The sequence below is a fragment of the Anser brachyrhynchus genome (assembly GCF_964034855.1).
Source record: "Anser brachyrhynchus genome assembly, chromosome: 12".
Lineage (NCBI taxonomy): Eukaryota > Metazoa > Chordata > Aves > Anseriformes > Anatidae > Anser > Anser brachyrhynchus.
In genome coordinates, this window is record NC_137707.1 from 11,741,748 (window position 1) to 11,769,228 (window position 27,481).

Sequence of the window (27,481 nt, forward strand, 5' to 3'; positions counted from 1 at the left end):
GAGGAACCGGCCCGCCGGGGCCGTGCCCAGCCGCGCCCCTGCGCCGCCCCGTGCGCTCCGGCTCCGGCTCCGCCACCGGCACCGGCACCGGCACCGGCTCCGCTCGCTCCCCGCGCCGGGGCCGCCGGCCCGGCATGAAGGTGCTCCGGCACAAGATCGAGCTGCTGACAGGTACGGCCCGGCTCGGCCCGGGGCCGCCGCTCTGGCGCTGCCGCATCCCCGGCTCTGGGGCTGGGCTCCGCGCTGCCGCCCCTCGCCGTGCCCCCGGGGGGCTGCGGTGGCCGTGGGGCGCTGGGGGCCGGCAGGGGCCGGGCTGGGGCACGGCGAGGCGGGGGGAAGGCGGCCGCTGGGGAGATGGGGCGGGGGGCTGAGGGGCCTCCAGCCCCCGCCCGGCAGCCGGGACCCCCCCCCCCCCCCCCGGGGGGCTGCTGAAGGGGGGCACGCACACGAGCGACGTTTTTTGGGTGCAGGAGGCGGCTCCCGGGCGAGGCGTGAGGGCTGCGGCAGGTGCCGGGGGGTACCGAGGGGGGCACGGGGGGCAGAGCCCCCCCCCCCCCCGCCACCGCGGCCCCCAGCCCGGGGGGCGCAGCCCCGGCTCCCCTGGGCCGGCAGATCGGGGCCCGCGGGTTCCTGCGCTCCCCGCTCAGCCCCGCAGCGCGGGTGGGCCACCGGGCGGCGGCCGTGGGTGGCTGGGCTGCGGGGCCGTGCCCCGGGGGAGGCAGCGGGCCGAGGGGTTCGTCCTGCATCGGCGGGGCAGGAGGGAGGCGGCCGCGGGGTGCCGGGGTTCTCCTCAGCAGCGCCGCTCAGCAGGAGGTGCTGGGGAAGCGCTTCCCCGCCTGGGGCCGGGCTGCGGTCCCCTTCCTCCCTCTCCCTGCCTCGCTGGAGGTGGCTTTTGCTTGGGGGCCTGGCAGGGGCCAGCCCTCGCTGCTCTGGATTTGCGCTGCCCGGTTAGCCCGGAGGAGCCGCGCCGGCATCGCAGGGGTGCCGCAGCCGCGCCGGACAGGACGCAGGGCTGCAACGGGGGGGCTCTTGTGGGGCCAGTGCGTCATCCAAGGGTCCCCTGCCTTCTGGCTGCATGCCGCCTGGTGTTAAACCCTTCCCACCGCCTCATCACGGTGATAATAATAATGATAACAGTAATGTATTTCCTTGCCATAAGCTGGTTCTCCTCCAATAAGCAACCATTGGGCTGCGGATCCCCAGGGAAGGTAAGCCAATGTGGCTGTTTCCATCTGCATCCACACAGGCGATGCCAGGGCAGAGCCCGTGGGGCTGTCTGCAAGAGCCCTGCCAGAGCTGGGCGCCGCTGGGCATGGCGCTGCCCGGCACCTGCCTCCTCTGTCCCTCACCCACTCCCCTTCCCACTGGGAGCCCTTCCCCTGCCCTGCAGGACAAAGTTTTTCTTCCTTTCCTGCTACTCAGTTTGTGCTCATCCCTGGAAGATGCAGGGGCAGGGCTGGGAGTTTGTGAGAGCTCGTGCTAGTGTGCTACAGGAGCCTGGGATGTGTGGCTGCCGGCTAGGCACGTCTGGCCCGTTGAAAAGAGGTAAATGGGATTGCTTACACCGCTGCTCTGTGACGGCCTAGGGGTATGTACGGAGCGCACCCCGCGTTGCAGCACTGTCCTCAGAGGAGCACCAGCTCGCGGAGGTCCTGCTCCTCGGCTCTTGTTTGGATATGCAAGTGAAGAATAACGTGCTTTGTTTGGGACTGGTTTGGGATTAGGGAAGGAGACAGGTCCCAGCCTGGCCCAAGACATGGTGGCGCTGCTCTAGGAAGGCAGAGCAAGAGCACCTGGGGCGGCACGCTGGGGATAGGTGCTGCTGGGGAGCATCGGGATGAGCTGAAGGGAAAAGGCTTTGTGGCCAGCCATGTTGGCATCTCCCCGGCTATCTTCATGCGGCATTTCCAGCCCCATCAACCCAGCATGTGACGGGAGTGCTTGTGCCCCATGGCTTCACTGCAGAGCACCTCAGCCGTCACAGCGCTGGGCCGACCCCTGCAGCCTCTCCACTGGCCTCACTGGGGCCGGCAGCAGGGCAGCCGACGGCCTGTGGCTGATGTGTCTCACACCCTTGGCTTCCTCACCAGCCCTCTGCAGTGACGGTGGCCCGGCCGAGCTGGGTGACACTGTTCACTGCCCCGCTTCTGCGCTTGGGGAGCAGGGGCGAGGGTGGCTGTGGGCTGGCCGCAGCAGCCAGGCACCCATGGAAGCCAGCAGCATGGCTGTGATCCTGCGGGCGGGCTGCTGCACCCGTGGGCCTCCCTGGCACAGAACAGAGATCCCCTTCGGGGCTGGCATTTCACTCCCTCCTCTGCTCCCAGGCCCAGCGCCACTTTCGGTGGCTGTCCCTTCCGCGCTGGGGATGCTGGTTGGTGTCCCTCATGGGCTGGTTTTCCCCCCGCCGCCCAGGCAAGATCACGGGGCCTTTCCTCATTGCTCGGCCGCCCTCCCTCCGATATCAGCTGGAGGGTTTAATTAACGAAGGCATTAACCGTACGCTAAGTGCTGGCCCCGGTCACCCCAGGGCTGTGGCTGTGCAGCGTGTTGGTGCAGTCAGCGTGTGGCACTCCGCTCTCTTCCAGACCCAGCTACTGGTGAGGCTGATTTTCCCCAACTTTTTAACCCTCCCTTCCTGAGATTGGGCGCCGGGCTGCTAGGCTGGAGCCGGCACAGGCTCTGCGTCCTCTCGGCCGTGCTGGCGGGCTGCAGGAGCAGGCTGGCTCTGACATGAAGCTACATCACCAGCAGCAGCCTGGCTTTGAGCAATGCACCCGGACATGCAGCTCCGAGGGGCTGTCGGCAGCCCTCTGTCCCCGCTGCGGAGGCCCCAGCACGGTGGGACCCTTGCTGCTGGCCAGGGGCACACGGACTCCCGGCACTTGGAGCCCTGGGTATCCCAGGAGGCTTCGTGCCGGCGTTTCGCCCTCAAAACTCTCCTGGTTTGTTGGATGGCCCCGAAAGAGCAACGCAAAGCGCGGTTTCTGCAGAGAGCAGCCAGGTGGCAGAGCTTGCCTGCTTTTCAACTGAAAACACCATTGGATTAGAAAAAAATGGTTTTGGAGGGGAGCTCACAACCAGCTCCCCTGTTCCAGGTAGCTGGGGCAGGGGTGAACGCGCCTTGTGATGCTCTCGCCCTGCATTTCTGCATCTCCAGCCTTGGCTGGCCCAGGTTTGGAGGTGGGCAAAGCATGGAGAAGGTCTGGCTGAGGCTGGGGATGGAGCAGGAGCTGTGTCTGCTTGGTGCTAGCATAACCCCGTACTCTCCCCAGTATCCATGGGGAGGCAGCGTGGGGAGCTGGATGTTTGGAGCAGGAACTCACCTGGAGGCTTGGCGTCTAGAAAGAGGTAGCGGGAGCGGGGCGGGGGGAAAGCAGTGAGGGTAAATCTGGGGGGGCTGTGCCTGACGCTGAGCAGGGACACTGCCCTCGCTCTGCGACCTGCTGGTTACCCACCCTGCGTGTGCACGGGATCTGGGGTTGTCCTCATCCCTATTCTCCCATGTGGTGTCCGTCACCTTCCATGTGCAGTCAGCTATGGGGGGGGATGCGAGTATCCCCTCGCTCTGCTTTGCTTTCTGAGCTGGGCTTGGTTTTGGGGGTATTTTGGAGATGCCAGTGCTGGGGCGTGCAAACTCCTAGTGCCCTGATCAGCAGGGCAGTCCCACGCCTCTGCTGAGCAAGGGCTCTGCAGTGAAGTCTGTCCCTGCAAGCCCTGGGGCTGAGCTGCCAGCTGGCCAGGACCCACTCTGCAGGCGAGGAGGCTGTGGGGGTACAGGCTCTGCGCGTGCTTTCCTCCCATCGCTGCAATACAAGCTTCAGGCTTCTCTCTGCTCCCTGCTGGGGCCGTGCCAGCTGCTCAGAGCAACTCTCTGCCTCCCAGCATGGCTGAGAAACCTCACCCCTCAGTCTGGCTGTGCAGGGAGATCTCCCTCAGTCCTACCCTTCTCTGTCTGTGCCCTAAAACTAGCCAAAACACTGACTTTTCTTGCTCTGGCTGATGCTGGAAGCTGGAGTGTGAATCGGACCATTCTCGCCCTGGGCTAAGGGCTTGCAGGGGTGACCAGCATGGGCAGACCAAGCTGCTCTCCCAGTTTGCCTGAGGCAGACCTGGAGACAAGCCTGTTCTTAACTGGAAGAACTGGACAGGAGTGGGAGCTGAGCTCCACCAGATGCTGCCGGCCTTCTGTCCGACTCCCAGCCCCCAGCGGAGGGACTCGCTGCAGCCCCTGGATGAGGCAGCACACCAGGACCCTGGTGGCCAGGGGGACTGAAGCTGATTTGGCTTTCTGGGAACCCTCTCCATGGGCGGAAAGGCTCAGGGAGACCTAGGAGAAAGCGGAGGCAGGACCCTGCAGGGCACTGACATCTCCCTCACCCCGGGCAGGGCTGCTGCTGCAGGAGATGACCATGGCAGGGCTGCATGAGCTGCGCTTCACCGAGGAGAAGCCACTGCTGCGGGGCCAGGATACTGAGCTGGTGAGTTGGGAGATGGCTCTGGCTCTGGCTTCATGCGTGGGGTGCTGGGATGGGGGTGCTGGTGCGACCCCAGCTCCCCTTGCACATCGTGCTGCGGAGCTGTGGGGTGGTAACGCTGGGGCACGTGTTGGTACTGGGGGATGGGGGGTGTGTGCAGTTATGCTGGTATTGGGGGCGTGTTTGCACACACATTGATATTGGATGCGTGTGTGTGAATGAGCACGGCTTTTGTTTTGGTGTGATGACGTGGGGAGGTTTTGCACACACGGTAACACAGTGCGTGTATGTGCAGTTGTTGTAGATAAGCGTGTCTGCACGCGTTTGGGCGTGTGCCCGCGCGGCCACTTTGCATGCAGGGGTGACCCCACAGCCCTGTGCACCAGCCCCCCGCTGCCCCCGCAGAGGGTCCTTGTGGTGCCGGGGGGCTTTGTGTGCCAGGTGGGCAGAGGGAGTGCGAGGGGCAGCAGGTCGGTGCCTCGGTCCCTAACGGCTGCCTTTCTCCCCCAGGAGAGCTCAGATGTCTTCCTCTCTGCCGTGGACACAGACTGGAAGGTAGGACCAGCTGCGGGGGGGGGGGGGGGGGCAGGAGGTGCCTCCTGCCCCTGGGCTTGGGGGCCCACAGGCCAGCGTGGTGGATCAGTGCGGGGCACTGAGCGGGCCCTGGGGATGGGTGTTGTTGGCTGCCCTGGCCCCAGCTTGCCGGTGGTGGCCGCTTGGTGTCTGTGCATGGGGCTGCGTGTCATGGTCCCTGTAGGAAGGGGATAGGGCCACGGCTTTGCAGCCTGCCTGGCAGAGCCCCTGGGGATGCTGGCTGCTGCCCTCAGCGCTGGCAGTCAGATGTGTCTGGTTGGCACTTGGCAACAGGCCGGGGACAAAACCTTTTTGAAAGAAGCAAAACCGAGCTGCTTTTCCAGCCCCTCTGCCATTGCCATGGCAATGGTTCCCCGGGCGATGCCAGCTCCCCGGTTACATGAGGGTGGTTGAAAGTCTCTTTCTCTTTTGGAGTGCCAGGGCATTGCCTGCCCCTCATCCTGCCCGCCTCTCCCGGGGACCGGGGCCCCTCCACTCGCCTGGCCTGCGAGCTGCTGCAGGCAGCCCTCGTCCCAGGCAGCAGCCACGCTGGGCAGCGCTGCACCAACCCGCGGCTCTGCCCCACTCACAGTGTGGGACCTGCCCGCCTCGCGCCTCGGTTTCACCTCTACAGAGGAGCCCGGTGGAGGGCCTTGGGGCTGCCAGGCAGAGGGAGGCTGGTAGCCATGAGTCCCTGGGGGCGGTCACGCTCTGGAGAGCCAAGCATTCAGCAGAGAGCTTTGCAATCAGCCTCCCACTGCCATCTTGACCCTGGCACTGTGGGAGCAGAGCCAAGATGCTGGGCTGCCCTTCCTCTGTTTCCCCTGTTGGAAGAGGGGATACCTGCTGTCATGGGGCAGGTATCTGTCCTCTCTCAGCTCCCTGCAGTGGAGCATCTCGGGGGACACCAGTGACCAGCCTCAGGCTGAGGTATGTGTATGGCCGGGACTGCGAGGAGGGTGGGCTCAGGCAGTGCTGGCTGTGTCCTCCCAGCTCTGACGCTGAAACACCAGCGCCTGTGAGGAGAAGCTAAAGCTGATTTCATTCATCCTGGCAGAGGGGCTAGAGAGCTTAGGTCTCTGTTTTGGCAGACCTACTTCCCATGCTTTTGGTGCTGGCCCACTCAGCCTCCATCACCTGTGCGAGCAGCAGGGCACAGCTGGGCAGAGAGTAAAGAGTTTCATCAGGATGCTGGGATATGCTGGTGTGATTCACAGAGAAGGTGGGAAAGTTCTGGTATCACCACAGCAAGGGTGAGGAGTGAGAAGGAGGTGGCAGTGCCAGGGGCATGGTGAATGCCACAGCGCTGCACCCTTGTTACATTGGAAAGTTAACTGGGAAAAGATAAAGGTGGCTCTTCCCAAGCCAGCTGGGCCCTGCACCATCTTGGTTCCCCTCCAAGAGCCTGTGAGGATGGTGATGGGATGAGCTTCCCAGGCTGTGCTGGGACAGCTATTGCTTTCACCCTGCCTGGTACTTTGCAGGCTGGGTCCTTGCAAAGGCTGGGGCAGACAGAGGCTGCCCTTCTTTGGGGAGATCTTACTCCATTTTCTAGTCTCTTCCCCTTGGGGTTATTCATTCCGGCCCCCAGCTTAGGTCTTTGCTGTCCCTATTCTCCAGCCCAGAGCCAGTTGCTGTTGCATTGTTGAGATGCTCTCATCTGGCTCAGGGGCAGCAGAGGGAGTAGGGGTCCTGCAGTGCCACTGTCAGCCAGAGGAAAGCCAGTGGGGCTGGGGCAAGGGGGGCCAGGGCAGGTGCCTCTGCCTCAGGGCCTGGGTGATCTGGCCCCTGCTGGAGGTCTGGTCTGCCTGCTGGCTGGGGTGGCTAGTAGCCAAAGGGCTAGCGGTGCTATCTGAGGCCATTTAAACAGTGCCAGCCTTGGTCAGCCCTCCTGTCTCCCTGCTGCCCTTTTGCAATCGTGCCTCCCTTTGCTTTGACTTTTCCTCCCCTTCTCTCCTCTGTTTTGCCATCTTCCTGCCTTTTTTCACCAGTTCACCCACTTCTTCATCTCTCGGTTTTTCCTAGGGGCTCTCTGTCTCCCAGTGCTTCTGCCCTCTGTCATGCCATGGGGCAACAGTCCCTTCCCCTGGCTCATGCCATATCCCGGAGGCTGCTTCAAAGCTGGGGCTTTGCCAGCACCATGGCCAAAATGTCTGGTGGAGAAGGGCAGCACAGGTGGCTGCTAATGATGTGCTGCTGGGCCCTGTGCAGGCAGCCCCCAGATGTACCCATGGCAGGGCAGCCATCACCGACCCCTGAAATCCCCAGGAGTAGGCATCCCTGGGCCTGCCAGTCTCTGTATCAGCTTCTCCGCAGTTCCAGGGTTATTTTTGCAATTCTGTGGGCTGGCTGGGTGCAAGTTGCTGTGCAATCTGCTCTGCTTGCTGTTCATGGCTGCAACTGCTTGCGCTCTTTGGCTCTACAGACAGTGGGGCTGATGAAAGCAAAGCCACAGAATATTTCAAGTCAGAAGGGACCCACCAGGATCATCAAGTCCAACTCCTGGCTCCACACAGGACTACCTAGAAATTAAACTGAATGTCTGACAGCGTTGTCTGAACTGTGGTGGTTGAACACTGGTAGGCAGCTAAGCTCCACCACGCTGCTCTCTCACCGCTGCTCCTCAGAAGCGCAAGGGGAGAAAATACAGACAGGGTGAGCCAGATCACCTGCACCTGTGCGGGCTCCTCTCCACAGGCTGCAATCCTGGCATGGAGCCTGCTCCTGCTGGGGCTCTCCATGGGCTGCAGTCTCTTTCAGGCCACATCCACCGTGGGCTCTTCCAGGTGCTGCAGCGTGAGGATCTGCTCCACCATCATACCCCATGGGCTGCAGGGGGACAGCCTGCTCCACCAGGGGCCTCGCCACGGGCCTCAGGGGAACTGCTGCTGCGTGCCTGGAGCACCTCCTGCCCTCCTGCTGCACTGACCTTGGGGGCTGCAGGGCTGCTTCTCTCTCATTTCTCTCCCAGCTGCTCTTGTGCAGCAGGTTTTTCCCTTTCTCCAGCGTGCTCTCCTGAGACACAACCAGTAGAGCTGGTGGGCTGTCGCTCTGGAGCTGGCTGTACTCTAACACCACGCAGCTGCTGGGCTGTTCTCACGGAAGCCCCTCATTGCCACCAACACCTTGCCACATAAACCCAATACTTCTTGAACCCCGTCAGGGTTGGTGCCATGGCCACTTTCCTAGGGAGCCTTTTCTGGTGCCCGGCCACACTCTCAGTGGAGAACCTTTTCCTCATATTGGATCCGACCCTCCTCTGTCCCAGCTCCATGCCGTTCCCCCGGGTCCTGTCGCTGTCCCCAGAGAGCAGAGCTCAGCGCCTGCCCCTCCGCTCCCCTCGTGAGGGAGCTGCAGGCCGCCATGAGGCCTCCCCTCGGCCTGCTCTGCTCTGGGCTGAGCAAACCAAGGGACCTCAGCTGCTCCTACGTCATTGCCCTTTGGACCCTTCACCATCTTCGTTGCACTTCTTTGGACACATATATTTTAATATCCTTCTTATATTTTGGTGCCCAAACCTGCACACAGTTTTCAAGGTGAGGCCACAGCAGTGCAGAGCAGAGCAGGACCATCCCTTCCCTCACCAGCCAGCAGTGCTGTGCCTGAGGCACCCTAGGACACGATTGACCCTTTGGGCTGCCAGGGCACACTGCTTCAAGTGGCTGTCGGCCAGAACCCCCAGATCCCTTTCCGTGGCCGCTCTCCAGCCTCTCATCCTCCAGACTGTCCATACAGCCAGGGTTGCCCCATCCCAGGTGCAGAATCTGGCACATGCTCATTAAATTTGGCGTGGCTGGTGATTTCCCAGCCCTCTAGTCTGTCAAGATCTCTTGGCAAGCCCTCTGTGCCCTGAGGCAGTCAACACCTCCTAATTTAGTATCCTCTGCAAACTGACTTAGTGTGGATTTGGCTCCTGTGTCCAGGTCACTCATAAAAACACTGAAGAGAACTGGCCCTGAAATGGAGTCCTGGGGAACCCCACTACTGACTGGCTGCCAGCCTGATGTAACCCCATTTCTATAACCCTTTGAGCCTGCCCCATCAGCCAGTTGCTCACCCGTCCTATTTGTACTTCTCTAGCTGTATGCTGGACATTTTGTCTAGAAGGGTATTGTAAGAGACAGTTCCAAAAGCTTTGCTAAAATCCAAAGAAGTCACATCTACTGGCTACTCTTAGTCCACTATGTGGGTAACCTTGTCATACAAGGAAACTAAGTTAGTTAAGTAGGACTTTCCCCTCATGAACCCATGCTGGCTGTGACCACTGACTGCATTGTCATTCAAGTGTTTTTCAATAACTCTCAGCATAATCTTTGCCATCATTTTACCAGTCACTGGAGTGAGACTGCCAGGGCCTTCTTTCTTACCCTTCTTGAAAACAGGGACAACCTTTTCCAGCTTCCAGTTGACTGGGACCTCTCTGTATTCCCAAGACCATTGAAGAGTAATAGAGAGGGGTCTCAATAATATCAGCCAGCTTTTTGAGTACCCTGGGATGAATCCCATGAGGCTGCTAGACTTATGTGCGTTCAGCTGGCAAAATGGCACACAGACCTGTGAATAGCTTAGTTCCTGTGCTAGAAGTCACTCAGGACCTGGGCTCCCCCCTCACATGTGGTCCTTCATTAACAGAGGGGTCATCTCTGCGGGATTTGTGTCAGGGCTCCCTGCAGGACAAAACAGTGCAGTGGAAAGTTTCCTTGTTAGCCTGGTTTGTTGGAGGCAAGGTAGGTGCTGTCCCACTGCCTGTCCATCTGTCCTTCTCCCACTTGTCCATCCTCTCCACTTCGGGTGGAGGAAAGAGATGTTCGCAGGGCAAAGTGGCTTGGATCTGTTGTTCCACATCAGAGACTCAACAGGAGCAAGCCCAGTGGGTGATGCTGCGGATACACAGGGAAGCCTGGGCTTCTATTGCTGGACAAGACTCGTGGGCAGATGGGCTTGTCCTCTTGTGAAGCCTCTTGGAATCATGGCAGAAGCAAACTGCACATGCACACAGAGGGACACGTGCATGTGTGTGCACATGCTGCATGCATTGGCCCAGGGGTGGAGTCCTTCCCATCAGGGCTGCTGGGTTGTTGTTCCTCCTGGCTTATTTACCTGCCTTCAGTGATGTCAGGCTAAATTGAGTCCTGTGTTCCCACTGTGTGCCAGCATCCTGCACCAGGCAAGGTTGGGGGGATTTGTGTCTGTGCTAGCATGTCCTGTAACATGCTCCATGTCCACGCAAATGTACCGTGTGTACCCTTCATTGCATATGTGCATATTCCTGCCTTGACTGCAGGCCTTCTTATGTTCCCGGGTAAGGTAATGGGGAAGCATTCATCTGTGTTCTTACACAGGCACAAGGTTCTGCATGTATGCAGTTCATCGTGTATCCGTGGGCATGCGTGTTGTCCTGTAACCTTGCGTGGGTTTCAGTAGGAGTCACCACATTTATTTGTCCAAATTTATTTGTGGGGCACGTGCTTGCCCCAGACACATGGGGCATGGAGTCACACAGTTTTGCCTGGTCCCTGTGTGTCCGTGTTTGTATATGTTCCTGTGCATGTATGTGCGCGGTCATGTGCATACATGGAAGCACCACCTGCAATGTCTGTTTGTGGGTGTGTGCCAGCGTCCCTGTGTGTGTGCGTTACTGCAGGGCTCTGGCCTGGGTGGTTGCAGACTCGAGCATGACTCTGCATGTTTGTGCATGGCACAGAGCCACGTGTGCATGCATGTCTGGGTGTAGGTGAGGGGTGCTGGGCTCTGCCCTGACAATGCTGTGTGCGTTGTGGGGGGTGTCAGCACAGCCCCGTCTGGGCGCCTGTACCTGTCTCAGTCTGCCAAAGGAGGGAAGATGGAGCGGGTACCGCACGGCGCCAGGCGTTTTTCTTCATAAACAAGGGTATTTGGGGCCAATTGGAGCATGAATAATTCCTGTGGCAGCCAATGGCCGAGTGCCGGCTGCATCGCAGCACTCGCCTGCAATGGAGGCCAAACCTGCTGGGGCTGCGCCTTGCGCCGAGGGGGAAGGGAGAGGGAGGGCTTAGCGCAGGGCTGGGGCTCCGCTATAAATCGAGGCAAGGGGCTGAGCTAGCACAGAGCTCTGCTTCACCCCAGCCTGCTGCAGCACCGTGCCCTGCGCCAGGACCCTGTGCACAGTCTGCCCTGCCTGCACATCCTTGCCTGCCCGGCTCCTCACCATGCCCGAGTGCTGGGATGGGGTAGGTACCACCGTCCCCGTGCTACCCTCCCTTCCGAGCGGGTTTTGCCCCAGTTTCTCTCCTACTGGCTGAGGCTGGGCGTTTGCACCAAGTGGAGCTTGCTGTGCACCAGGCAGATGTTGGTGTGGGGGCAGCTGCCGCCGGGGAGCCCTTCCTTCCCCCAGCTACAGCACTGCTGCATCCCTGATGTGACGCAGGTTTCGGGGCTGCATTGTCCTTGAGCGTGTCCTCCCCAGGCCTGGCGGAGATGGTGCACCCGGCTGTGCTGAGCGAGCGCAGTGCCTGCAGCTGTGGGCTGCACTGGGCTGACTGTGGGCAGGGGGCCCTGCTGACTCCCACCCAGGGCACAGCGGGGACAGGGGAGACAGGAGGACTATAGAGAGATGATCTCTGGACATTTTGGACGTCTGGGATGTTTTCCAGCCTCCGCAGTGATTGCAACACCTGGTGGCAAAAGGCTGGTGTGGAGGGGTGGTGCTGCAGTGCAGAGGAGCGGTGAGCAGGTGGGAGCACTGCAGTGGGCGAGTGAGAGCCTTGCAGTTACCCAGCCCCACACAGGGACTGGGCTCTCCCAGGCACCTATGGGTGCTGTGGCCCAGGATTGTCCGTGCCCCCCCTTCATCCTGGCTTCATCCCCTCCTCCCTAGCCTCTCCCCTCAGTGAGAGCAAATGTGCCTGCAGCAAAGGGCAGGGCCGTGGTACCCAGCGATGCTGCAGAGGCTGTGCCACAGTCAGGGATGTGCCTGGGCTCACAGATGGGGGTCACAGCCCTAGGGAAGAAGCTGCTACCTTAGGCTTGTGATTTTTGGGTTGGTATCACAGACTGAGCTGTAAGGGAACCATGGCCATGTGGGTGGGAGGGAGGAAGCCCTGTGCTCAGGATCAGACCACAAGGACACCTCCTACTGGGTCACCTTGGGCCAAGACTTTCCTCTGCCTTGATTTCCCTGTCTGTTGCCTGCTCATCACCTGCAGAGGTGGGTGGGGAGAGAAGCAATACCCAGCTCGACCCTGGGGAGTAGAGGGATGGCTGTGGCTGAGGGGTGGGGTTGGGGCACTCTTGCGGAGCCGAGCATCATCTCTGAGGAGCCCTTGAGCCGCCCTCGAGTGCCACGTGCCCGTGGGTATGGCTGCCCTTGGCGAGGGGAGGCACTGCAGGGAGGAGTACCCGTCCTCAGGCTGTTCCTCCCGCCTGCCGGAGGCCCGTGTCCTTCAGAGTCCTTGGCGGTGCGTGGCCTGTGGGAGCACCCACGTGGGTGTGGAGGGGCCCACTCTCCTCGCACCTTCCCATCCGCAGGGGTTGCCGGTGCCTGCAGTGAGGACCGCTCTGCATCAGGCACTGTGCCAGCATCCCCTGCCTGGACCCACTTGGGGTGTGATGCTCCCGGGCCCGCTGCATCCCAGCTTTGAGGTCATTGCCACCGGGCTGGCTGGCAGGCACGGGCATCTGGAGGGGACCCCTGGTCCTTTGGCCAGCACCCAGGCTCACAGCCTCAGTTTCCCTTGGGATGCTGGCCACGAAGGTGAGGCTGGAACCTCAGGGCCCGCAGCCTGTCAGGGACTGAGCATCAGGATGAAGCTAGAGCAGTGTGACCTTGCAGGCCCAGGACAGTGGCACCCGTACGCATTCGCTGTGAGAAGCCCTGACGGCAGCATGTGGGGGCTGGAGGTCACCTGTGCCCTGAAACAGTGCCATGACAATGGGCTCCTCCCTGCTCCCTCCTCCTCCTCAGCAAGGCTGGATGGGGGTCAGAGGATGGACAGGTAGGAGCTGGCTCAGCAACAACCCCCACTCCCACCCCCATCCCCTGGAAGGCAGCACTGCTTTCCCAGTCAGGGAAACTGAGGCACGGGGCAGTCCTGGTCCCTGTATGGGGGCACAGCCATTTCAGACCAGTGGGTTTTGAGGTTATTTTAGCTGTCATTTGGGGCTCAGGATGCAGCATTTCCTCGGGTGGTGTTTGAGGTCTGACCTCAGCCTGTTTGCGCCAAGCACAGTGAATCCAGGCCAGCTGGGCCATGCTGTTCTCTCTCATCCTGTTACCAAAACTCTCCTGGTCTCAGGTCCTCTAAGACCTCCTGTCCCATCCTGCGATCCCTTCCCATCCCACCCCAAACCTCTATCCCTTGATACCGTCCTGTGCTCCCATACATGATACACCTGTCAAATCCTAAATCTTCCTATCCCATCCCAAGCACTCCATTTTTACTCCATGATCCCACACCATCCCAAACCTTCCCATCCTGTGATCCTCCTGTCCCGTCTCAACTCTCCTGTGCCATCCTTGATGCCCCAACTTTCTCATATCCCCTTTCTGGGGCATGGCTGCACCTTTGCCAGCCACTGCCTCCTGGGCAGTCTCCTGTGCCTCAGTTTCCCTGTTGGAAGAAGCTGGGCTGGGTTCGTACAGACTGTTCATAGCCACTGCCAAGTCAGGGGATCCCGAGCTATCTATGTGGGTGAAATCTGCTTATGACCACGTTGAAGGCAAGGGTGTAGCTGGCACGTGGGTCCCACGAGAAACCAAGAAGAGGTGTTTGAGTCTGCAGAGGGACCATCCAAGGGCTGCTATTAAATATGCAGATGCTATTAAATAGATATAGCTGCATCCAGCTTGGGAAAACCCCACCCTGGGGCAAGGCAGTGGAGGCCGGGTGTTTATAGTGGCTTGCTTGCTCTGCTGCCAGCCAGGACTTGAGGCTGCCTGGAGCCTGGGGCTTTCCTGAGGCAGCTGCTCCCCCGCCTCCTGTGCACCCAGGGGGCCCATCCTGCACCAGGTATCAGCAGGTCCCAGCCTGGGGGTTCTCATCCCTGCTTGCTCTGGGCATGGGGGCCACATTGGAGGCATCGCTTCTCAGCCTTTTGGCTAAGATCAAGTGCAGTGTGTAGTGTACGGGGCTGCGTGTAGTGTATGGGGCTGTCCAGCAGGCACTTGCTTGCTCACAGGTGATCCCCATGGGGAAGGCGTTTCTGGGGCTTTGGCCTTGTGGCCACCTGCCCGTGGAAAGCCAGAAGCCCCCAGGTGTCTGCAGGAGCCCCCAGGTCAGCACAAACAGCCTGTGTGGATGCCATGCAGGGTTGGATCTGGGTGCTGAGTCAGCTGCCTTCCCCTCCCTCCCGGCTCTGGGCAGGGATGGTGGGACAGGAGGAGGTGTCTGGGGCAGGACCAGCGTCACTCCATCTCTCCCTGTCCCCCAGGAACACGACATCGAGACACCCTACGGGCTGCTGCATGTGGTCATTCGGGGCTCACCCAAGGGGAATCGCCCGGCCATCCTGACGTACCATGACGTGGGCCTCAACCGTGAGTGCTGGCCTCCGGGAGGACGGGGAGCAGGGGAGGGCGGGAGCAAGCCGGCGGCTGGGACGTCAGCCAAAGCCCCTGGCTTGGCGTCGAGGTGCCAAGGGCTCCCTCACAATATGGAGGGTTTCTGTGGCATCCAAGAGAGCTGGGAGGCTTTGGCCTCCTTTCTTAAATCCTATGTTTGCCTGAACTCTTTCTGGGGATTTTGGACAGGGCAGGTAATATCCTGGGCTGCTCAACCTACATCTGCCAAGGGGGAGCACAGAACACTGCCTGACCGAGAGCAGCCTCGTGCTTCACCGGCCTGTGCGGGGCTGGGGCAGATCCCAGTCCTCAGCAAGGGGTCTGGGCTTATAAACTAGGAAGTGATTGGCCTGGGATGAAGAAGCCACCTCTCCCATTTCGGGTGCCCCTTTCCCCTCTGAAGCTGGCACGGGGCAGATGGCCAAGCCCTGTTCGACTGGAGCAGCGTGGCTGCTGCTGGGGCCCTGCAGCCCCGGCCCTGCAGTGCTGGGCAGACCAACGGTTCTGATGCAGAGCCCCGAGGCAAGTCCCGAAATTCTCATCCTCCTGGCTGCGTCCTTCCCTCCCCATGTCTCCCATCCCCATAAGGGTCACAACCCTTGCTAACAGTGGCCATGGTCTCTGCTGTGGGCCAGGAGCACAGAGGGAAGGGTATGGAAGGGCTTTGGTGGCACATCAGCTCCGGGACGAGGGGCAGTGGGACAGCAGTGACCTCTCTCCATGCTCCCCTGGCCCACCAGGCCCTCGTGCCGGGGTGTTTGGTCTCTGATCACTGCCTGCCCTTTGACAGACAAGCTTTGCTTCAACACCTTCTTCAACTATGAGGACATGCAGGAGATCACGAAGCACTTTGTGGTGTGCCACGTGGATGCGCCAGGACAACAGGCAGGAGCCTCGCAGTTCCCGCAGGGGTAGGTGCCAGCCCTGGGGACTTGCTGCGCCTGATGGGATGTCACCTCCCTGCCCGCTGGGATGTCACTGCCCGGGCAATCGCCTGCCCGCGGGCCCCTCTAGGCCATGTCAAAGCCCGGGGCTGGTGACGTGGTGGTTGGTGGGTGAGCAGGCGGGTGGTGTTTCCCCGCTCCACGCAGGCCCCGCAACCACCTCCCCGTGCCTCCCCGTGCTGCAGGTACCAGTACCCGTCCATGGACCAGCTGGCTGCCATGTTACCCAGCGTGGTGCAGCATTTCGGGTGAGTCACCTCTCCTCTGAGCGGGCTGGGCAGGGCCTGCGGCTGGGACTGGGGCTGGAGGACTTACCCCCGTTAGCTGGCACCCTGCACGTCCTTTTGTGCCCCATCCTGGACTCGTTGAAGGCAGAGGGGTGCCCTGGGGAACCTGCGCTGGAGCCCACTGTTTCCCCATGTGCGCCTCTCTGCTTTCCAGGTTCAAGTATGTGATCGGGATCGGCGTTGGGGCAGGAGCCTACGTGCTGGCCAAGTTTGCGGTGAGCCTGGGGCTGGGATGGAGTCACCTGTGCCTCCTGCCAGCCTGGGGCCTGGGGAAGAGCAGGAGCTGACGGCCCGGGCGTGCTGTGCCACTGCAAAGGCTCCTGGAGAGAGGGGCAGGCCAGGATGGCCGTGCTGTGGTCACGGTGGCAGGGCAGTCCTGTGCCTGCTGCAGCTGAGCCAGGTCTCCCGTCCCGCCACGTCAGCCCCCTGGGCCCTGCGCTGCCATTGATCCCAGGACTCCCGGGGATGTCCCTGGCCTGGCTGTGGTGCCCACATGGTGGGCAGTGGTGCTGGTGGGCGTGTTGCCCCTTCCCGCTGAGCATCACCCCTCTTGCTTGGTGCAGCTCATCTTCCCTGACCTGGTTGAAGGGCTGGTCCTCATGAACATCGACCCCAACGGCAAAGGCTGGATTGACTGGGCAGCTGCCAAGGTGGGCACGGCCCCAAACCCCTCCAAGCCCTGGCGGCTCCGTGGGGCTTGGAGTCGCCATCCTGTGCCACCCTGCAGTGCCAGGGCAGGAGCCAGCCACGGTGGGACAATAACTCCCTGTGTTCTCTCCACAGCTCTCAGGCCTCACCAGCACGCTGCCGGACACAGTCCTGTCGCACCTCTTCAGCCAGGTAAGGGCGGCCTGCCCTGCCTTCCGCCTGCACTGTCCCCCACAGTGCCCCCCTGCCCAGCATCCTAGCCACGTGGCTGTGCCCTGCCCCCTGTGCTGGGTGCTGTGGTGCCACTGGGCCTGACCCATACCCAGGGATGAGGTTGGAGAAGTCCTGCTTGCGTGCCTCCTGCTTGATCCAGGGCTCAGCGCCAACTGATGCCGTGTGCGACTCACACCTGTGTCCTGCCCAGGCACACTGCCCACAGTGTGGCCGTGCCCAGACACAGTGCCCAGCATCCTCTTGCTCTGCTCCGTCAGTGGGCAAGGCACCTAGCAGCCTCCGCCCTGATTTCTGTCCCCTGTTGGTGCAGGAGGAGCTGGTGAACAACACAGAGCTGGTGCAGAGTTACCGGCAGCAGATTGGCAGCGTGGTGAACCAGTTCAACCTCCAGCTATTCCTCAACATGTACAACAGGTGAGTAACGCCAGGCAGCGTGGCCATCTTTGCCATGCTGATGAACTGCAGCAATGGTGGGTGGGTGCAACGGGTACCTCAGCCGCACAGGGTGCTGCTGTCACCCTCTGATGCAGGCAGGCTGCAGAGCAGTGCTGGCCACCGGTGCTGGCCAGGGGTGCTGGAGTGGTAGTAGCTGTGTTAGAGCCTAGGGAAGGGGACAGAGATATTGCCCAAGTGTTCCTAAGAAGGGAGTTGCTGCTCCACTGAGTGCTGCATCCCATGGCGTGGGCTCTGCTCAGGGCACAGGGGTGCAGCAGGGATCACAGGGTGCTGGGACGCTGGGGCTGAGAGACGCTTTCCAGAGCCACTCCCAGAGCAGTGCCCCAAAGCCACTCCCAGAGCGGTGCCCCAGCTCTGTGCTACGATGTCAATGGCATCGTAGGCACCAAACCCTGCCTAAGGGGTCACACTGGCTCTCTTTCTTCTCTGCCAGCCGCAGGGACCTGGACATCAACCGGCCTGGGACTGTGCCCAACGCCAAGACTCTGCGGTAAGAGTCGCTCTGGCACAGCACAAGGGATGCAGGGCGGTGGAGCCCAGCACAAGCCCTGACCGTGCCCTTTCTTCTGATTTCCAGCTGCCCCGTGATGCTGGTGGTGGGGGACAACGCGCCTGCTGAAGAAGGGGTGGTGAGTAAGGGTGTGGGGCTGTGATGCCTGCATGGATGGTGCCCATGTGTGGGCATGCTCATGTACACTGCCTGCTCAGACGTACGGAAACTCCCATGTGCAGGAGCGCCCTCAAGTGCAAACCTGCCTGTTCAGGGGGGCACATGTGCACATGCGTCTGTGTGCCCAGCCATTCTTGCACGTACCTGGGAAGCCCCCCCCTTCCCGCATGCACCCAGACCCGCTCACGTGAACATGTGGGTGTGTTGGTACACAGGCATACTCCATCCTGGGCCCCATGCACCCAAATGGCTGCTTGTGCACGTGTGTGCTTGCACGTGCCCGCGTGGTTGTCAACATTTGCACAATCAGCTGCAAGTACTGCGCAGGTGGCCGTGCTTGTACATGTGTGTAACTGTGCGTGTGCACACTCTCCTCCAGCACATGCACACGTGCCTGTAGACATGTGGGCACACACGGAGGCCTCATGAGACACCCCTCCCTCTCCAGCCCCCACCTCAAGGTGGGGATGTTCCATCCTGCCCAGGCACTGCCTGGCAAGTGGAAGGTCCCTTATGTCGCACAGCAGGCGGTGGTGGCGCGGGGGGCTCAGGGCTCGCCTAGCACCCTGCCTGCTGTGGGATGTGCCAGTCGCAGTGTCGGGGATCAGTGGTGGTATCCGTGGGCAACTTCTGCCAGGCGCAGGGCACCCCAGGGTGCTCATACCATCCCTCTCACCCACAGGTGGAGTGTAACTCCAAGCTGGATCCCACCAACACCACCTTCCTGAAGGTAAGCGGGTGGCAGAGGGGCAGCAGGGTGGCTCCCACTGCATGTGCAGTGCCTGTTGCCCTGTGCCCCAGCATTGCAGGGTGTCCCCATCTCCCTGTCACAGGTTTGTCCTGGCTGTGGGGCTGGGGTGAGTGGGGAGAGCAGGGTGGCCTTGGCAGTAGCATCCTGCCAGTGGTTACCAGAGGACAGGGTGGGGAGAAAAGGCGTCCCCCCAAACTAACCAGGACCTTCTCTCTGCAGATGGCAGATTCTGGTGGGCTGCCCCAGGTCACACAGGTGAGCCTCCCCAGTTTTCTCAGTCAACTGAGTATACTGGGCCCTGAGGCATGGACTGGTGCTGTCCCTGGCTAGCAGGGAATGGGCTGACGTGGGCACAGGAGTCCTGTGTGGGGGATAGAGGAGGTGGCTTGGGCCTGGGTGGGGATCTCAGCCCTGCTGCTGCCTCAGCTCCTCCTGCTCTCTCCCTGCAGCCCGGCAAGCTGACTGAAGCCTTCAAGTACTTCCTGCAAGGCATGGGCTACAGTGAGTGCCAGGGCTGGGCACAGGGCTGGCCTGGGCGTGTGCGTGCACATGCGTGTGCGTGTGTGTGCAGCCCCTGCCGCAGAAGAGCCTGGCACCTGTGCGTGCCCTGACAGAGGGCTGCACATGCATCTGTAGCATCATGTGTGGCTGTACAAGATGCCCGTCCGTGTGCTAGGGGTGTGGAGTATGCAGGCTCCGTGTGCACACTAATGTGCGTGCAAGGGCTGTGTGTGTGTACGTAAGTGTATGAGCAGGGTCTCTGTGTATGCGTACGTACATATGTGTGTGTGGATGCATGAGCAGGGGCTGTGTTTGCACATGGGTGTGGAGAGTTCCCGTGGGCGTAGGTCCATGTGTACAGATCAACACGTGTGTGTGCGTGTGAAGGTCCCCGTGCACATGCGTGTGTGCAGGTCTGTGTGCACACCTACAGCTCTGTGTGCACACATTTGTGGGGCCAGGTGGGGACTCCTGGCCCCACGGAGCCACCAGCATGGCTGACATTCTTTCTCTGCCCTCCCTGCCCCTGTCCTGCTCCCGCCCCGCCAGTCGCCCACCTGAAGGATCGGAGGCTGAGTGGAGGCGCAGGTACCGCTCAGTGCTGCTCGGCCCGTGCCCACCGCTGCATGGTGCCCTCCTGGCCCTGAGCCCCCATGGCAGGTCACTCCTGCTGGCTGGTGTCCCCAAGCTGCCCGGGCACCTTTGGGAGCAGTCTGGGTACAGAGCTGGCCTTTCCCAGCCAGGCATCTTCTGTCTCGCTCTGCTTTGCTCGAGATGATGGGCTGTCCCCACGCTCTGCCTCACACCCTGAGCCAGGGCTGAGAGCTGAGAAATGGCATTCAGAGAAGTATCCTCATGCAGGCACGGTCCCAGCAGCATGCCCACCATGCCCTCTTCCAGATGGACAGGAACCGTGCCACGCTGGCTGGAGGAGGGCCTCACCTCCCCCAGACACCCTGGGGAGCCAGAGCTCCCATCCCCACTTACACCCTCTCTGGAGCATAGCAGCTGGGGCTTCCTGTGGCCTCCTTCCTGGTGGCCACCTGCCCAGGAGCTTTACCAGCTGTGCCTGGTGTGCAGCCTGCCCCAGGGCACCCCATTGCTGCCCACCATCCTTTTGTCAGCCTGGAGCTTCTCATGTTGTAGCACTGCATGCTGCAAGCTTGTGCCGGGGGCCGTTTGCATTGGGGAGTGGGACCCGTGTCCCCACCGGTGGCTTTGCTTGCGTGAGGTAATGTCAGCTCTGTTCCTTCTGGACTTCGGAGGGAGCTGAGCACCCAGGCCCTCTCTCTGTGCCCGTGCAGTGCCATCCGCCAGCATGACCCGCCTGGCACGCTCCCGCACAGCCTCCCTCACCAGCGCCAGCTCGGTGGATGGCGCCCGCCCACGTGCCTGTACCCACTCGGAGAGCACCGAGGCCATGGGGCAGATCAACCACACCATGGAGGTATCGTGCTGAGGCCCACGGCCACCGCCGCCGTTTCCTCCAGAGCCATCTCCCATCCGTCAGCATCCCGCCAGCACCCACCCGCCCCGCAGACGACCTCTGCCAGGGCCCTCGCTCCCTTGGGGTTGATTCATCTTCTTTGCTGTTGGCCTCCCCCCCCATCGCTGGGCACCAGAGAAGGAGAGGGGCTTTGCCCTGTCACCTCCAAGCTCTGGGTCCTGGCTTAGCCCAGCAGTCACACGTGGCTCTGCCTCAGTCCTCACCCTCCCCAGCACCGGCTTGGCCCTGGCTTGGGAGGGAGGGTGGTGGAGGGATGTGGCCAGGACGGGTGAGCAGGGTCAGGGTGGTGGGATGGGGGCAGGATGGTGGGATGGAACAGGACAGCCGTACAGGGGCAGAACAGTGGGACACAGAAGCACCCTGGAGGTAGGTTGGTCTGCCAAGGCGATCCGATGGGTGGCCAGGCTAGAAGGAAGCCAGGGCCTGGGAACGGCACTGGCTCTGCCTGCGGCATGCCTGGGCACTTGGTGGGGGGTGGATTTGTCAGACGCCTGCGGGGATATCACTCTGCCCTTCCTGGGGCAGCGGCTCCCATGCATCTCCCTGCCGGCCATTCCGTGGGGGTCACAGGGGATTCCCTGACGCAGGCAAGACCTGGCACAAGGTGGCCATCATGAGAAATCACACACCGCACTGTACCCTCATCCTCGCCACGCATCCCGAGGGCTGCCCCAGAGCAGGGGGAGAGGTCCTGTCTTGCTCTGCTCCAGGAGACATCAGGGCAGAAGGGGGGTCATGGGCATCCCTTCCCCACTCCTGCTGTTGTTGCAAGAATGACGATCACTGCCTGTCACCAAAAACGCACCCAGGGGCAGGCAGTCTCTGCGCCTTGGCTTGCCCGTTCCCTGCCACTCTGGCAGTCTCACTTTAGCTTGGGCTGAGGCCACCAGGGCTCGGAGGCTGCTGTGTCTGGGGACATTGTGAGGCAAAAGATTCCGGAATCCCTCCTCCAGTTTCACCACAGCCCATAGGTGTCACTGCAGCAGAGCCATTAGCAATAGGATGAGACACCCCTTGCCCCAGGAAGCCCCCAGCACCCTCTGCCCTGCAGGGCACCCCAGCCTCAGCATGCCAGCTGTGCGGCGTGACCCATGGGACATGAGGAGCAGCCCCGTGTCCGGCTTTGTCCACAGGGGTCCACAGAGCAGGCCAGTCCACCCCACACGCCCCCATACCCACATCAGTTCCTCCCACACTACCTGTGCACTGAGCAGGCCATCTCTCAAGGGCTTGGCTCCCCACGAGCTGCAGGGCCCCATCCAGCCACCGGCTCCAGGTGGATTTGACCTTGCACTCGGCACGGAGAGCCCCGTCATCGTGTAACCCTGCCATCGGCCGCCTGGCCTCGGCTGCTGCCCCCGGCCCATCCCGGGGCAGCAGAGCCCAGCTCTTCTTGTACGCAGGGCGAGGGAGCTCCCCGTTCTGGCAAGAGGAGCTTGGGACTTTTTGGGTAGCCCCTGCGCAGGGTGGCAGCAGAGACCCATGGAGGGTCCACCAGGGGCCATCATCTGGGCGAGCAGCATCCCAGTGGGTGCAGGGACAGTGGTGTTGGGCTGTGCAGCCCCACAGGGAGAAGGTTCCACACAGCGCCCTTGGAGCACTCCCCCTGCAGGCCCTGGCCCCACACCTTGTTCCCCCCCCATCAAGGGCCTCCAGGGCTCCCAGCAGGTGTTCAAGGGCTCCTGGCCCTGAGGCCTGCACCCTGGTCAGCACCCCTATAATGACTGGCCACCCTGAATGTGGCCAATGTCCCCATTTTCCCCCCCATTTGTTCTGCCGTGTGCTTCCTTCTCGGTGTGACTCTGAAAGCTAAGTAGATCCTTTTTACTGTAGATACCGCTGTGATCACCTGTTTTCTCAGCGTGTCCTTCCAAAAGATATATATATAAATGCCTATACATATTATATATATGGGGTTACCCGGTCCCTGACCTTTTGGGTTTGTTCTCCATGTTTTCTCGTACAAGCGGTGCCGTGTGGTTCCCTTTGAGGTGGTCTGGTCATGCTTGCCTTTGGTTTCCCACCTGGGTTTTGTTGGTTGGTTCAGTTTTCCCTGTGGTTCGTTCCTTTGATTTTTGTTGGTTTTCCTCTTTTCCTGGTCACAGCAGAATTTAATGGATTTCCCCCTTTTCTCTGTCTGAGCGCAACCTGGTTTTGTCACAGTGGTGTCGAGGCCACAGTACTCACACAAGATGGCAATATGTAAACCAGATTTAACTAACCTGTCACTGTAGAGAGGATTTACTGTATCAAAATAATAATAATAAAGACAGTAAGAACCTGCTGTGCTCTTGTCATATGCTGGCCTAACAGCAGGGGGAAACGTCCAAGCTCTTCCCAGCCCGGCCTGTGGAGACCTGGTGTGCAGGGAGGACAAGAGGACCACCAGGGCCACCGACCTGCACCCAGGTGGTGCACCACTGTGGTAGGGGCACATTTGGGCTAGGGGCTGCACAACTGGGATAGGGGAGCCAGGGAGCACATGGAGGGGAACTGAGGACCCCAGGGTGCACGTGGAGGGGAGCAGTGGGGTGCTTTGGCATCAGGGCAACAGTAGGCTGAGTGCCCCATATGTTTGGGGTGGATGGAGACTAAAGGCCACCAGCTGTGACCCAACAAAACTGGATCCAAGGAGTGCCCGCTGGGGAAGGGAAGACCCATGGCTGCATGAGTCTGGAGATGGGTCATCGGGATTCCACAGGACAGCCATCCTCCCAGTCCTGCCCCAGGCCTGCATGACTCCCCATCAAGGTCTGAACATCCCAGACCTCCCCCTGTCCAGGTGCACGACCCTCTCCTGGGGAAGGATCCCCTCCCTGTGTCCTAGCCTTCATCTCTGCTCCAGGGAGTCAGTGTCTGCTTTGTACTAGGCTTATCCAGACTGGTCCCAGACCCAGAGCATGGTCCACTGCATGGTCTCTGGTTGCCTGGGGTGCAGGAAGAAGAGCCCAAACATGTGGGGTGGGAATCCAAAGCCATGGGACTGAGCTGAGATCTTAGCTAGCAGCCTGGGAGCCTTCTTGGCTGGCTGGGATGGAGGCGTCTGCTTGTCTCCCTGCTTTTGGCTCTACCTTGGGCCTGCTCCAGCCTTGGGTCTTCCCTCTTGCTGCTCTCTCTCCCCTCCTGCTTGGGTTTTGGTGGCCTCCCTCCTGCCCCTTTCTCTCCCTTTCTTTCCAGCATGAGGCCCTCCCTCCTCTGGTCTTGGGATCTCCTCTGGTAGGAGTGTCCATTTGTGCCCTCTTCTCTGCTGCCCCCCCCCCCACTCCAAGCCTGGGTGAACCTCATTTGGTGGGTGCTGGGATGGTCCTGGTGGGACTGGGATGGGGTCCCTTCTGCGTGATTCTGGGACTGGAGACCATCACTGTGGTGTCAGGGTAGCCGCAGCTGGGGTAGCAGTGCTGCTTGGTGGGAATGCCACAGTTGTTCTGGGGGTGTCAGAGGGACACTGGTGCCACAGAATGCACTATGAATAAGGAATAAGCAAGATGAGTTGGGGATGTATGTGCAAATGCAGGGTTATTGTCTTGTTGGGATCATGGAGACGTGGTGGGATTACTCCCATAACGAGTGTTGCAGTGGAGGGATGCAGGCTGTTTAGGAAGGACTGGCTGGGAAGATGAGGAGGGGCTGAAAGCCGCTGTGTGGGAGAGCAGCCGGAGCACATGAAGCTCTGCTTGGGAATTTCTGGACTTCTGGTTTAAGATTAAAGAGATGAGAGGTAAAGGAGGTACAGGTGACCTTATAGCGGGTATCTGCTGCACGCCGCCTCACCAGGCAGAACGAGCAGATGAGGCCCTCTACAGACAGACAGAAGCAGCATTACATTCACAGGCCCTGGACCTCGTGGGAGACTTTAAGCACCCTGACATCTGTTGGAGGGACAAGACACCAGGACATAAGCAGTCGAGGAAGTTCCTGGAATGCGTTGATGAGAGCTTCCTTCTCCAAGTGATAGGAGAGCCAATGAGGAGAGGTGGTCTGCTGGACCTCATGCTCACCAAAAATGAAGGGGTTGATGGGAGTTTGAAGGTATGACACACCAAGACAGGGTTGTCCAGAATTTCTTTCAGATTTGGGGACTAATCAAGCAATTGACCAAGGGAAGCATAAATCGAGTTAAAAACAGGGAGGAAAAAAATGTTGCAAGTAAAGGAAAAGTTTATTTAGTTCTTCTCTACTGCAACTAGGTAAGTGGTAACAGCTAAGTTCTTAAGGCCTTACTCCAAATAGCATGGGTTCGTGGTCTTGCCAACATCTTAGGAGCCACTCCTCCAGTATCAGTTTTCCCCATTATGTCCTCACTAACACCATGCTGGGTTGTCTCATTTTCTCTGGCAGTTAGCATCAGCAGCTTCCAAGACCACACCAAGAGCGTGTTGCTCCTTCTTTTATGAAAAGGTTTGGTCCTCTGTCCTGGTTTTGGCTGGGATAGAGTTATTTTTCTTCCTAGAAGCTGGTATGGTGCTGTGGTGATTTAGGGTGAGAATAATGCTGATAACACGTTATCAGGACAAGGTTTCTGTTGTTGCAGAGCAGTGCTTACACAGAGGCAAGGACGTTTCAGCTTCTCATGCTGCCCTGCCAGCGAGGAGACTGGGGGTGCACAGCTGGGACAGGCTGGGTCGATGGGCCGAGTCCAACCTCAAGACATCCAACAAGGGCAAGTGCCGGGTGCTGCGCATGGGTCCCAACAACCCCGTGCAGGCCTAGGGAGCAGTGGCTGGGAAGTTGCCCAGCAGAAAAGGGCCTGGGGGTGCTGGTCAAGAGCCGGCTGAACATGAGGCAGCAACGTGTCAGGTGGCCAAGAAGGCCAACGGCATCCTGGCCTGCATCAGAAACGTGTGGCCGGCAGGACACGGGGTTGTCCCTTGTCTGCAGCTCTCTCCTGAGGAGACCGCACCTCAAATGTTGTATTCAGCTGTGGGCCTCTCACTCGCAGAAGGACCTTGAGCTGCTTGAGCATGTGCAGAGAAGGGCAATGAAACTGGTGAAGGGACTGGAAAACAAGAGTTGTGAGGAGCCACTGAGGGAACTGGGGTGGTTTAATCTGGAGAAGAGGAGGCTGAGGGGAGACCTCAAGGCTCTCTGCAACTCCCTGGAAGGAGGTTGCAGCGAGGAGGGCTTCAGTCTCTTTTCTCAGGTACAAGTGACAGGACATGAGGGAATGGTCTCAAGTTGCACCAGGGAAGGTTTAGATTGGACATTAGGAAGAATTTCTTCGCAGAGAGGGCAGTCAAGCAATGGAACGGGCTTCGCAGGGACGTGGTGGATTTCCCATCCCAGGAGGTATTTAAGAGACACGTGGACGTAGCATTAAGGGACATGGTCTAGTGATGGGACTTGGTAGGTCAGGTTGATAGTTGGACGTGATGACCTTGAAGGTCTTTTCCAACCTAGAGGATTCTATAATACTATGAAAGTGAGTTGGTAGCTTCCTTGGCCTGGGTCATTTTTCTCTGTCTTCCCTTTCTTCTGACCCTTCTGGTGTCTCCTCTTCTCTTTCTCCAATTCACCTTCCTCCATTTCTCTCGTTTTGTTCTTCTTTCCCTAATTCTCTTCTGTTTTCTCTCTTCTCTTATGTGCTAGCCTTTCTCCTCTTGTTCTTGCCAACCATGTGTACTACTGTCCTCCCACTCCTCATCACATCTTCTACCCTCGCTCTTCTCCATCCTTTTCTGTTTCTCCTCTTCTGCTCTTTGGTTTTATTTTCTTTTTCCCTCTGCTTTTTCTGGATTCTCTCACTGCAGTTTGGGTCCCTTCCCTGCTTTATCCCATGTGGTCTTCCACTGCCTTTCCTATTCCTGGTGATGGAGAGTCTGCAGAGGCCAAGCCTCTGTTGTGTCTTCTTCAGGCCCTGAGGGTTGTGTTTTGTATTTGGGGATGAGGAAAGTGATTGGTTCTTGTGGAGCAGCTAATGGGAATTTTGGTCCTCATAGCCTGGGTTACGGTCTCCCTAACGCCCCCACCACTGGTATGGCTGGGGTAGAGGTGTGGGAGAGACCTTTAGTTGCATCTCATGCATCCAGCATGACTACAGCTTTGCTCAAGACCTTGTATCCTGCTGAACTCTTTCTGCTGGAGATTTTACTGAGGAATGTGTAGTAACCATGGTTACAGCAACTGTGAAGCTGAGTAATACCAGGGTGAACCAATTCAGCGGTGCCCACACGCCCAAAAGCACCATTGCCAGCTGCAGATGTGATGAAGGACCCCATGCGTTAGGGATAAAAACTGTTAGGTTGGTCCAATGTGAAACAGGCGTTGTTGTAAGACTAGCAAGGTGCAACTCTGACCTTGCAATGATACATATTGCTTGTTCAGCAACATGGCACCAGGACACAAGTCATCCGGCATGAGGCAATACTGCCGTCTGCACAGCAGGCACTGGCCATGTGGCTGTGCATGATTGCAGCAGCCTATCAAGGATTGATGAGTGCTCCCCTGAGGCCGGGGCTGCCAGTCGTGCGCTGACCCGGGTTCAGGAGCATGCAGGGGCAAAACCTATAAACAGAGCAAGTTGCTCTGAGTTGGTGAGGCAGGAACATCAACCGAGGTCAACGTTGCCTCTGTGGGGATGCCCGCAAGATGTTGATATCTACCGCACTGACAAGATGCTGAGCATGACCTGGCTAAGCATCTACGACATCAATGATTGGGAAAAGCATCGTGCTCATCGGTACCCTTGTCATCACCCTGGGGTCATTATGTCAACAAGCTAACTCATTAATAAATTCTTTGTCTCTCTATCACTGCTCAAGTGTGTGTGTGTGTGTGTGTATGTTTGAGTGTATTTGACATCCCCATATAGCTCGCTTGCTTTATATGTATGTGTGTATATAAATATATATATATATATATAGCTTGTCTGATCCTTGCTGGGCTGAACCAATCAGCTGC

The 27,481-nt window shown here is 59.6% G+C and overlaps 1 protein-coding gene and 1 long non-coding RNA gene across 5 annotated transcripts; one reads left to right on the plus strand and one right to left on the minus strand.

The window, feature by feature from the left end:
* Positions 1–15: 15 nt before the first annotated feature.
* On the plus strand, positions 16–22,868 carry NDRG4 (NDRG family member 4). 4 transcript variants are annotated; one of them, XM_080551957.1, is made up of 17 exons: positions 16–171; positions 4,387–4,478; positions 4,986–5,030; positions 14,457–14,562; positions 15,377–15,497; positions 15,716–15,778; positions 15,972–16,032; positions 16,381–16,467; positions 16,601–16,657; positions 17,010–17,113; positions 17,589–17,645; positions 17,733–17,784; positions 18,508–18,555; positions 18,796–18,831; positions 19,026–19,077; positions 19,627–19,665; positions 20,382–22,868. In XM_080551957.1, the coding sequence occupies exons 1-17, from the start codon at positions 135–137 to the stop codon at positions 20,534–20,536; spliced, it is 1,212 nt and encodes a 403-aa protein (XP_080408083.1). In that variant the 5' UTR covers positions 16–134; the 3' UTR covers positions 20,537–22,868. The 4 variants fall into 4 exon arrangements, with proteins under 4 accessions (XP_080408083.1, XP_080408084.1, XP_080408085.1 ...); XM_080551958.1 differs by lacking the exon at positions 19,627–19,665; XM_080551959.1 differs by lacking the exons at positions 16–171; positions 4,387–4,478; positions 4,986–5,030 and adding an exon at positions 11,091–11,257.
* LOC308176356 lies at positions 22,578–27,355 on the minus strand. The gene is made up of 2 exons (XR_013938238.1): positions 27,086–27,355; positions 22,578–27,037 (listed from the first exon to the last, which is right to left on the minus strand). It is a non-coding gene; the product is annotated as an uncharacterized lncRNA (long non-coding RNA).
* Between the last annotated feature and the right edge of the window lie 126 nt (positions 27,356–27,481).

What these genes read in the sequence shown, in the direction of transcription:
- NDRG4 (XM_080551957.1), top strand. Translation starts at nt 135, where the DNA reads ATGAAGGTGCTCCGGCACAAGATCGAGCTGCTGACAG. An exon ending in GGGGCCAGGATACTGAGCTG is followed by an intron (nt 4,479 to 4,985) that starts GTGAGTTGGGAG and finishes TTTCTCCCCCAG; the next exon opens with GAGAGCTCAGATGTCTTCCT. An exon ending in ACGTGCTGGCCAAGTTTGCG is followed by an intron (nt 16,033 to 16,380) that starts GTGAGCCTGGGG and finishes TGCTTGGTGCAG; the next exon opens with CTCATCTTCCCTGACCTGGT.